Raw genomic sequence first — 12017 nt, forward strand, 5'->3', positions numbered from 1 at the left:
GGTAGAAGTGAAGTCTGCTGGTGTGGGGTAGGAGGAGGGAGAACGATCAGACCAAGGGATATGATGGAAGAAATTCATTTTCTCTGCCCAGTCTCCACCACTTAACGACTGAGACTCCATCACAGTGCCTTATCTGCTAATCTAAGCTGACATCTTGGGCAGATTGGCCCACTCCATTCACACACTGTCAGGGTTCAAGCCTTGCAGCTGAGATCCCATGAGGGTGTGCTGGCAGAGAACCCACCACTCACTCACTCCTTGGCATCGAGATAACACCCACTTGGAAGCACTCCCTTTCCCAGATGAGTCACCCAGGGTCCATGCATAAGAGCTCATGAGCTACCAACCTCTCTCATCTTGGGCCAGCATCTATTCTCTTTCATTGCTCTGTTGTTTAAACACCTGACCACAAGGCCTGTCTTCCATCACGTCACTCAGTCTGAAATACCTTGCTAGGCAGGACATATTCTTGCCCTTTATTTTCACACCCCAGGTCAGTAGGTAGGAACTGATGGTTTTCAGCAGACTACAGATCCACTGATCATATAGTTGCGGACAGGCATACCTCATCTCGCCGTGCTCGCAGATGCTGTGTTTTTTATAAATTGAAAGATTGTGTCATCCCTGCATGAAGCAAGTCAGCTGGTGCCATTTTTTCCAACGGCATTTGCATATTCATGTTTCTGTATCACATTTTGGCCATTTCACAACATTTTGAACTTTTTCATTACTATATTTGTTACGGTGATCTGGGATCCATGATTACACTTTCCTGAAGGCTCAGATGATGGTTAGCATTTTTTAGCAATAAATATTTTTTAATTAAGGTATGCACTTTTTTTTTAGTCATAATGTCATTACACACTAAATAGATTACAATATAGTGTAAACATACTTTTATATGCACTGGAAACCAAAAAATTCATGTGACTAGTTTTATCACGATACTTGCTTTATTACAGTATTTGCTTTATTGCAGTGGTCTGGAATCAAACCCACAGTATCTCAGCTACACCTGTATTTTTGACTTTGAAATTTATGTCTAGTTCCATAGGTTGGCTCGCTCACTTAACAAATATTTACTGAGCCCATACTCCACAACACAATCATTCTAGGCACTGAAGGTGTCCTAGTGAACAAGTCAACAACATGTCTACTCTTTCGCACTTAAATTTGAAGGGAGGAGACAGACAAGAATGTCTGCAAAAATATATATATGTATGTATATATATACATAGCCATTTTTAAGTGTGCTAGGTACTGTGAAGAATATGGCACTGGTTGGAGGTAGGGAATAGACTCTGGCTAGACTTTGAGGGAGGCCTGAGGAGATGATGTCTAAGCGGTGGCCGGAATGATGAGAAGGAATCAGTCTCCTACAGGTGGGGGGAGGAGCACTCAGGCAGAGGAAGCAGCTTGTTTTGGGACCAGCAGGACCATGGAGGGTAAGAAGCAGAGCTGTGGAGGGTGCATAGGACATTCCAGGCCCTGGTGAGGAGCTGGGGCTATGGTTTGAGTATCCTGGCAAGACCATGGAGGGCTTCACACAAGATGACAAGGTTGGCTCTGTTCACCCCAAACACCAGGCAGTTTGGGGACAGAAACCTCCTTGCCAGGGACATTGTAAACCTCTAAGAAGTGGCATAAGTTGACGATCCTCTAAGGTTCTGTTTTTTTCACATTTTGATTTTTCTTAAAATCACTTAAAGTTATTTCTTCCTTGCGGTTGTTTCTGATTTGCAGGTGGGGAAAGAGACTGATCATCGTTGCCTCCCAGGACATGCGTTACAGGGCCTTGATAGGCTTGGAGGGGGACCCTGACCTGAAGCTCCCCGACTTCTCCTACTGCATTTTGGAGCGATTAGGCCGGTCCCGGTGGCAAGGGGAGCTCCAGCGAGACCTCCATACCACTGCTTTCAAGTGAGGGGATGATTTGCTTCTCTCCTGAAATGCTAGGACTCCCCCGTGATTGTGCCCTGCCCCCCATCGCAGGCCCTGGTGACTCCCCTTCCCCATTCCTCTCCGCCCCTTTGCAACTGGGGCAGTCTGCAATCCATGATGATTGGGCGTCAGCGCTTTGTTTTTGAAGGGACCCTGGGGCAGCCGTATAATTAGTGTCTAAACCAGACCGCCCTCCAGGGGGAGGCCAGGGCAGTGGGCATAAGTTGGGACCATCAGGCAAACCGGGATGTAGAGTGACCTTACTCATTGGCCACTGCAGGACTGGGGACCCATATTTGATGGTGTCTTCACTAACCCTCATCAGTCATCGCCCACCCCAGCCATCCTGTCCAGCTTCATTTCCCCAGGCCTCTACCTGCATCTCCCATCCACCTCCGCTGGGGGCCTGGGGGGGCGCTCAGGTTGAGGCAGGCCTGTTCCTTTCAAGGCCATTGTCTCACGGTGACTGTTCCCTTGGAGGGGCTGGATAGGAAGTGTGTGTCTCGAGCACTTACATTCAAGTGAGAGGCCCTCTACTGTTGGGTGAAAGCCACCGGTAAAGCAAAATGACACAGCCACACACTTCCTCTCCTCCAGGGTTGATGCTGGGAAGCTCCACTATCACCGGAAAATTCTGAACAAAAATGGGCTCATTACGATGCAGTCACATGTGATCCGATTACCCACGGGAGCCCAGCAGCACTCAATTCTCCTCCTCCTCAATCGGTTTCACGTGGACAGGTACGGCGTGCAGACACCAAAACAATTTGTTCCGGGGATATTTCAGCCATGTGGATTAGATCTGTGTAAATTGGAGAGGCAAAATCACATAATGACTACAGCTTTTTAAGAAAGATATTTACGGTCTATTTCTGATTATGAAAATAAGTCATGCTGATTTAGAAAATTTGGAGATAATACAGAAAAGGAGAAAAAAATCCTATAACCCCACAGCCCGGCAATAGGAACTGTTAAATGTGTTGGTGAAATTTTGGGGGAGTGTAAAAAGAATAAGTCAAATTAGATTTGTTACAGTGGCAGAATGGAGATTGAACTGTTTCCAATTTAAAATTGGCACGTTTTTCCGACATGCAATTCTTACAGTCAGCCTGGATGGTGAGATGGGGAGGTTTCTGCTAAGTGAGTCCTATTCGTGATGTTGCTGTTTAGCTTTGTGTCCTAGTCCGGATGGTACAGCAAGGTGGTGAGATGTGCACATTATCAGAGAGCCTCTGGGAGTGAGTCTCTCTTTGCTACTCCCTGTTGGGGGGACTGCGTGGCACAGGAATGGGGGAAAGAAATGGTCCACCACCCTTTAGAGAGGCCTCAGCCTGCACTCCAGCACCTCGTGCCCTCCCTGATGGGAGAGGTGCAGCGACCAGGGTGGGGAAGAGTTGAGCTCGTGAAGGACCTAGAATACGTGGCCCTTGGGTGAGTAAGCTGTGCCCCCGAGTGCGTGGCCACCAGTGCCCTGTAGTGGAGGTAGGCAGTGTCACGGGAGACTTGAGGGGCTTTAGGCATTCCCCCTTCTCTGGGCCACGGAGAACAACTCTGAGTCTCCCCTAGCCAAGTGACAGACGCCTTGCCCTTTACCCAGTGGCCTGGTACATCCTCCAAAAGGGAGGTGGGTGAACACTCAGGATTCAGTGTAAGTTTTACAGTTTACAGTGCCCGCTACATAGCACCGGCCTGGACCCAAAGAAAGTACTTAACATACATGTCTAGACAAACTATTGACTGGATTTCCAGGAGCAATGATATCACTGTATTCCTGTCAAAATTCTAAATTCGTCTTCAAACCTATGTTTTAGAACTCCTACATTAGAGAGGATCGTGCTTCGAGAATTTGCATTTTATTTATTTATCTTACTATCCATTGGCTAAATACCAGTATCAGCAGACTCTTCACTGGTGTGTGGCCTGTGTCTGCAGAGAATATAGGTGGCAGCTGTGGGTGGCAGAGAGAACAATGGACTAAGTCATTTGTACTTGACTTGGGTGAAGTCACATGAGCTCTCTGAAGCATGGTTTCCTCTTCTGGAGTATGGCCACGACACAGTGCCCAGTACTAGTCCATGTAGAGTAAATACCTGCACCTGCCTTTATTCATGCGTTGAGAGGCAGTCAAAGTGGAGACGTGGGCATCAACTCTGAATCCCATACCTGTGCCCTCCCTGCCCCCAGGCCTGCAGACACTTAAAGCCAGGGTCACCTTCCCCAGGCACCCACAGTCCAGGAGCCTTCCACTCTCTTTCATGGCTTCCTGGGTGGCCATTAGCTTGGAAGCAGTCATGATCCTACACAATGAAAATGGGGTGGAAGGTGGGGTTGCTCGTGCCAGGGAAGTCAACAGCGAAGAGAGTCCTGGATGTGGACAAACACCTAGGTTCACCTCTTGAGTCTGAGTTTTAGAAAAGCCCGTGCATGTCTTTATGAAATAATCCCTTCCTTCACCAAGTGAATCGTACAGAAATATAGAAGGTGCTTCCTAAACGTTATGGTATTATAAAAATGTAAGGCATTTTCAAGAATCATGACAGCTGCAGCTGAAGAGTCTAGTCGGTAGGCTGTCACTGCTTAGGTGCCCTTGCCCTTGACTGAACCACTCAGAGCCATGGTCTCTGCCCCGCCAAGTGCGGAATGTGGCCGGATGATGGCTGAAACCTAGGACCAAGGTGGTCTGGTCTGGCATGTTGTCATTTAAGTCTTGCCTTGTCATCTTTAAAAAACAGGTGCTCTTTAGCAATAGGTTTGAAAAGATGAACTGTTTTGTGTTTCTCACAGGAGGAGCAAATATGACATCCTCATGGAGAAACTCTCGGGTGTGCTGAGCACACGGAGTAACCAGATGGAGACCCTGGGCAGGCTGAGGGAAGAACTGGTGAGTGCCCGGGGCCACCCGTGTGCTGGGCTGGAATGATCTGTGCCGCAGCCTGGACCTCCTTGTCCAGTATGGGTTAGATGACTGGCAGTTGGAAGCTGTTAATGGACTTGACTGCCCCTAACCTTGAAACAAGTGGGGTCTTCCTTAGTTTCACAGGATCAGAAAGTACTCAGTCCCTTATTGAAGGCCCATTGCCCCCCGCCACAGTATGCTCTAGGACGTGCTTTACAAGTTCCTGCGGACTGGGAGATCTGGGCATTTAGGGGTGCTGCCGTAAGCACACTTGTAATTCTGTCCCCCCTGGCTTGATATGGAAAAGGCATCATGACTTTGCAGAGAGTCAGGCGAGATGATGCAGGGAGAAAGCATGGACTGGCCACCTTGGTCTCTGGGCCTCCGGAGTAGAGACAGGGATGAAGAGGGGAGAGGAGGAAAGCACCGAGGTGCCTCATGCTGTCTCCAGGATGATGAGAACAGTCTTCAGCGGAAGCTAGGGAAGAGCCGGCATATGAGAGGGGAGAGAAACGTTACCCTGTAGGTTAGATGGCAGAACTGAAAACCTAAAGTTTAAAGTCAGGCTGTTTGGGTCATAGTGATTAGTCCACAAAGGGACATGGTTTGGAGTCTTGATTATTGGCCCCAGGATAATCCTTGCTCCTCACCCTGTGGTGCTGCATTGTGGGTGAGCCCCAGTCTCTGATTCCATCGTAGAGGGAAATGGACCTCTTCTCTAATGCCAGATCTACTACCTGCCCAAGTCTCTTTAAAAGATTTTATTTATCGGGAAGCATGGGTGGCTCAGTCGGTTAAGCATCTGCCTTTGGCTCAGGTCACGATCCCAGGGTCCTGGGATCGAGTCCCATGTCCAGCTCCTTGCTCAGTGTGGAGCCTGCTTCTCCCTCTGCCTGCTGCTTCCCCTGCTTGTGGTTGTTCGCTCGCTCTCTCTTTCTGACAAATCTATAAATAAAATAAAAAAAAGATTTCATTTACTTTGTGTGTGTGAGCAGAGGGAGGTGTGGAGGGAGAGAATCCCAAGCAGACTCCCTGCTGAGCATGGAGCCCAAGCCAGGGCCTGATCCCATGACTCTGAGATCATGATCTGAGCTGAAATCAAGAGTTGGACACTTAACTGACTAAGCCAGGCAGGCGCCCCATCCCAAGTCTCTTTAAAGCAGGGCTTATGAGGCTTATGGGTTGGATTTGGCCTACATGTTGTTAAAAGTACATTTGACCTAGCATTTTTTTTTAAATTGAGATTACACATAAAAATCTAAGTTTCCAGCTTCCTTTGAACTATCAGAGGCCCTGCAAGCCTGAGCCTGGCCTGCAGTCTCTCATGACAGTAGTCAGCTTGAGGCAGCTGTGCAATGTCTCCTCCCCACCCCGCCCCCTGCCCGGCCCCTTCCTTCCTGTCACCTCAGACAGCAGGCCTGTGTCATTTGTCATTACACATGCACTGCTGTTTGTGGTAAGAGATATTTTTCAGTATTTGAGTCTCTATCAAAAGTGGAAAATGAAAGACTGATAAAGCTTCCTCAGGGACCCTAGTAGAAATTAAGAAAATTCCTACTTGCTTACAAAACATTCTGCCCCCTCTGTTCCTTATATTTCTTGTCCAGCAGACATTGCAGAATGAAGCCCCCTGCCCAACTGGGTCACTGAGGCATGGGGAGTGCGGGCTAGTCTGGTCTCAGGTCAGCCCTGTGGACTAGCTCAGGAGAGTGCATTGTTCCATTATTTATCCGGCAAATACTTTGGTGAGCACTTAGAGTCAGAACTGTGTGCTGCACCACCACGACAAAAGTTAGTGAGGGTGACAGGTCTCATCCTCTCATGAAGCGGTGTCACCAGAGGGGCGGATGTGTGAACTCACACTTAGGCTAGAAGCCTGTTTCGAAGGATGACGTCGAGCTCCATGAAGGATGCACTTTCTTCTGAGAGCTGGGAGAAGCTTTAGAGAGCAAGTTCCAGTTGAGCGGGGCTTTGAAGATGAAGTGTTCCCCACGTAGAAAAGAAATGGCATTTCGGGCCCGGGAGAGCGACTTGAGCGGGTGTGTAGGAGGTGCAGTAACCCAGCCACAGTGTGCTCAGGCGGGAGCTGCGGAGATGCGGCTGGGGAGGGCAGTTGGGGCCAGATGAGAGAGGTCTAGAGCGCCAGGCCGAGGAGCTGGGTTGTGGCCTTCAGCCTCATAAAGTTGCAAGGAGAGAAGAATGTGATGGAAACGAACTGGGAGAAGGAAGAGAGATTGGAGGTGCGGGCAGGAGGTGGATGCTGCTGCCTCAGGCCGGGCCCTGGGTGGCTGGCCGCTAGAATCCTTTGGGGTGTCTCAATGTGTGAGTGACTGAGGCCAGGATGCCAGGGTGTGTGTGTGTGTGTGTGTGTGTGTGAATGTGAATGAAGGAGGAGGAGTCTTGCTGTCCTGCCGGAGTGATTGCACCTCAATGAAATGGACAGGGCTCAGGAAAGCGGGGAGCGGGCCTGCTTGTTTACTGCTGAAGCCCCACCAGGCGGACGGCCAGGGGCAGGCCCACGGTCGGCGCTCAGTAAATGTGGAATGAATGCCTGAATAAAGTAGGGAGTACAGAAAGAGGAACACGTTGGCAAGAGGACGAGGAGCATGACAATTTGACTTCAGGATTTATTGAATGTGAAGATCTTCTGGGACTTTTCGCTTGGCGAGGTCTTGTCGGCAGCTGGAAATAGGGTCAGAGAGAGCTGAGCAGGACTTAGTGAATAATTAGCCAGTCCGTGAGGTTGATGCCATGACTATGGATGCTGTCTTTTTTGGGGAGTGGGGGAGGCTCACACTGCTCCTTTCCCTTTTTTGCTGGGTAGATTGTGTGAGTCCCTGATGGCAGCCCCCCAGAAAGTGGGACTGCATCATCCTCCCTCGCTTCGGATGGTCCAGGACTTAGGACCATATGTTGGGGGCTGGGGTTTGATGGATGAACTTCCGTAGGGTCTTTCAACGGTGCTGGGGGCACAGCTAGATTAACGACAGATCCCATTTCCAAGCCGGTGCGTTTGGATGAGCCATATGTGAGTCATCTGTATTTTTTTGATAGCCATATGCTCTCCTGCCCAAGGGCTGGAACACTGGCTAGTCTGAGAGTTGATCACACATACGTGGCGGCTGCAGCCTGCAGACATATGCTCCCTCTCTCTCCCCCAGGGGGTAAGAGGAAAGCCGGGAGACTCCATTAACAGCTCTTGGTGGTGAGGGCGTCCTGTGGTTCTGTCCACAGCTTACAGCAGCCGGAACTAGCCTCACGACTCCACCGGTTACAAAGGCAAACGCCAGTAGCAGCCCGGATGGATATATGAGTGAATGCAACAGGCCAAGTATAAGAAATGGTTTTGCTCTCGGTATGGATTCAAGAAATACTTAGTTTTCTTCCTGACTATTGTTAAGAGAAGACAGCACATAACTGGTGACAGGTAGGGACTGACCTTTATCCCTGACATGCAAGGGGCCCATGGGGCCAGTCTTGAGTTGGGCGTGCCTGTCCTGGCTCCCACTGAAGGCTGCAGATCCGCAGTTCCAGGGTTTGTTGCCGGACCTTTTCCAAGTGAAGCCAGAACCTACTTTTTTTTTTTTAATTAAAATTTCACTTTTCAACGTTGGCAAATAAATCACTTATTTTCACCAACATGTGATGGGAAGACTATGGCCTACGCTGGAAGCTGCTTGGTGACCCCTGCAGTTAGGAGCACATAGGGTCATTTTGAACACATTGCCTCACAGAGCTGTGAGTGGCAGGGCGCATGCACTCCTCCTCATTTTGTGGAAACTTCACTGATAAACTGTTTTTTTTACACTCCATTTTTTTTCTATTTGTTCCATTGCCCAGGGGAGGTGTGTGTGCACGTGCATGTGTGTGTGTGAATGGCACACTTTAATGGTGAGAAAGCCAAACACTGAAAAAGTACACAGTGAAAAGCCGCCTTCTAGCTCTGCCCCTCCCCATCTGCCTCACTCTCATCCCTACGTATCCTTTCAGGATCTCTGAGCAGATAAATCTCTTTCCCCCTCTTGTAATGAAACCATTTAGAGAATCGTTTATTTAGTGCTCTGGACTTTGTTTTGTCTCCTTGACAACATGGCTTGGGATCTTCCCTCCTCAGCCCCTCCGGTGCGTCCTCGTCCAGGAGAGTCGGTTAACTCGGGTCCTGGACTTGTGCTCATTGACGTGACTTCAGTGGTTGCAAATGCCTCGCTCTCATCTGATAGCAGCTCTTACTTTGTGTTTCGGCAGGGGCTGTGTGAAAGGACATTCAAGCGGCTGTACCAGTACATGCTGAATGCGGGCCTTGCGAAGGTGGTGTCCCTCCCCTTGCAGGAGATCCACCCTGAGTGTGGGCCTTGTAAGACAAAGAAAGGTAAAGGCCGTCTCAGCCTCTGTCCCCTGGGCTGTGCAGACAGCTTTCACTTCTCCCTTCCAAGTCCCAGCCTTTCTCTCTTCCCATGCTCAGCCTTGCAGTGGGCTGATTTCACGTTTGTTCGACTCTTCCTTCCTCAGTGCCTCCCTTAGGATCTCCTATAGCGAAAGTGCTCGGGAAATGTTCGCTGAATGAAAGTAATCCTAAGTGCCCGCACACGTCTCTATGTAGATTTCCCTCCAGCATCTCAGCTGCATGGTGTCCAAAACCAAGTTCATCTTTTCCTTCTTACACTAAACCACTATTCTTTCCAGCATTTTGAAAGTACCGAAGCTGTGTTGCATGATCTCAATATTCTGTAGCCCTTGCAAGGTAGGTGGTAGTATCACCTTTTACATACAAGAAAATTAAAGTTAAGAGATACGAAATCATTTACATAAGGTTGAGCAACCAGTAAGTGACAGATGTGGGATTTGAAACTTCCAGGAAAGTTAAACTAAGGACTATAGACTGTAAAACTTTAAAAACCTTCCTTAGTCCTTTATTTTTCTCTATTCTTGATTTTTCTTTATGCCATGCCGTTCCTGACCAACCGAAGTCATTTAAAAATTGAGGTCAGAGCTTTCAGTAGAAGATGATAGATAGGATATATATGTATATCTGCACTTTTCCCAAACTCTTCCCTAGTGATGACAAGGGATATAAAAGGAATCAACCTGTAGGTACAAAGAGACTAGGACAGAAATGACAGCAGAGAGTCGTCAACAGGATTCAGATAGTGACAGACTGAGCAGCCTGGGGAAGCTTAATGACAGCAAAGGGCAATAGCAAACAATTGATGCCTCAAAACCTGAAATAAACAAAAAATGTGGGGATTCCAGGTACCTTTGAGCACAAATTTGGATGGCGCCAGAGATAAGCGGGTTGGTTGGCAGTGTGTATGAGAAGCTGCTGCTTCCCTAGGTCCTGTCCCCTACTTTGCATAGCCAGGTAAGAAGCCCTTTCCCACAAAAGTCTGGCCTTCTCTACTTCTTTCAAGATAAGATGCATTGGAAGCTTTTTGGATTCACAGACCCACCTGGGGACAGGGTGGCATGCTGAAAATGGGGACACTGAAACGAGAGGGTCCTCTCACTGTGGTTCCAAATTTGGCTCCTGAACAGTGGCAGTGAGACTTAACCATCCCCTAGGCCAGAGGCTGGAGGCTACTTTTCTGTAGAAACCGACCAGTCCAAGAGAAAAGTCTTTTAGTTACTGAAATTTATGGGTATCCCAACAAAACAGCTGGCCCCTGCCCGCTCACCCTACATGGAAGCCCACACAATGGCTCCCTCCCCCTCCCCCTGCACAACACCCAAAGCACAGGCTTTGGGCAGCAATTTAATGCTTCACCAAACGTTTGAGAGCTCTAATAGGAATGTAGCAGAAACAAACAAATGTAGGAAATAGAAACAAAGTGAGGAGCAGAGGAAAACGTGAAAGAACTGGCAGAGAGAAGACATTGCATCCATGAAAACAGTGAGAAGCTCTCGAGGGATGTGCAGAAAATAAAAAAGCTCTTGGAAATAGAAGAAATGTGACTATTGCAATAAAAGATTTAGCAGAAGGGAGGGTAGTGAGATAAAGTCGAGAAAAATCTCTCAGAAAAACTCAAAAGAGGTGAGAACAGAGCTAAGTTGAAAATAAGACGCTACGCCTAGAAGGTCCAACATCCGCACAAGGGGCTCAGGGGGAGAGACAGACCGTGTGCAGAGGAAGAGAGGAGACAATGAGGAATGACACAAGCGATTCTCCCAGATCTGTAGGATGTAAGTTATAGAGCAAAAGGCCCATGAGGTGCCTAGCACAAAGAACACACAGAACCCCACACCAAAATCCAAAATCCTGGGACTTCAGAAACCTGGAGCAAAGGAGCCTCCAAAGAGGAGACAGCAGACTTCCTGGTAGTAAAAGCTGGGTGGTCTTGAAGCAGCACTTTCATTGGACTTTCTATCTGGAGCGCTCTATTCAGCTTTCGCCTTGATCCACTGTGAAAATGTGGAGATTTCCATACGTGCAGAGTGAAACAGTTTATCTCCCATCTCCCGTGTTCCCTTTCAGGAAGCTGCAGGAGGATGTAGACCATCGAACAGCAGACTGAAATGAGGCGGAAAAAGTGGGGTCCATGTCATGGGGGAGACCAGGAAAAATGTGGGGAGGTGGTGAAGGGAAATCACATGACAAGCACCACGGCAACCCGTCCACAAGGGAGCAGGGCAAGAGGGCTCTGGAGGGATGGAAGTCCACGCGAAGGATCAGCTGCCTAGTGAGTGTGAATGTGTTTAGAGAAGGCTGTATGTCAGCAGAGAGTCTGTGCGTGAATTAGTGACAGGTACACACAAAACCAAGCCAATGGGAAGAAAAGAAGTTATTAACGCCAAAGAAAACCAAAAGGCGTACAAGAAAAAAAGGTCAGGGCCTGTATGCTTGACTTCTGGGCATAGCAAGCAACCTAAGGAGGCTGGCTTTGTTACCACAGCTCAGGAGAGAGTGTACTGAAGGGGGACAGACCACGGCCTACCCAGTGAGTGGCTCGGTGTGTATGGGGGGTCGGCAGTCACATTTGTCGAGTGACTGAACTGCCAGTCTGAGGGGCTCTGTCTCATCCTCCTCCATGGCTGGCTTCCCCGTGTCTGAGCAAAGTTTGTGGAGGAGACATTAACACAACAGCTGAATAAGCCAAGGAAGGTCACCCCTGGGGTTTGGGAAAGCCCCTAAAGGGGACCTCACCTTGGAATCCGTTCAGTGCCAAGGCACATGTGACTGGTCAAA

At 48.8% G+C, this 12017-nt stretch overlaps 1 protein-coding gene across 1 annotated transcript in view; it reads left to right on the forward strand.

The window, feature by feature from the left end:
- GTF3C1 (general transcription factor IIIC subunit 1) overlaps positions 1-12017 on the forward strand; it is a 71409-nt gene that overhangs the window by 7171 nt on the left and 52221 nt on the right. Inside the window, exons 3-6 of the mRNA XM_025853781.2 lie at positions 1744-1920; positions 2539-2682; positions 4726-4822; positions 9083-9206. Of these exons, the coding sequence (XP_025709566.1) occupies positions 1744-1920; positions 2539-2682; positions 4726-4822; positions 9083-9206 (542 nt within the window). The remainder of the gene's footprint in view (positions 1-1743; positions 1921-2538; positions 2683-4725; positions 4823-9082; positions 9207-12017) is intronic.

Source organism: Callorhinus ursinus, unplaced genomic scaffold, assembly GCF_003265705.2.
Source record: "Callorhinus ursinus isolate GAN/ISIS: 27379988/994484 unplaced genomic scaffold, GSC_fseal_2.0 scaffold87, whole genome shotgun sequence".
NCBI classification, from domain to species: Eukaryota; Metazoa; Chordata; class Mammalia; order Carnivora; family Otariidae; genus Callorhinus; species Callorhinus ursinus.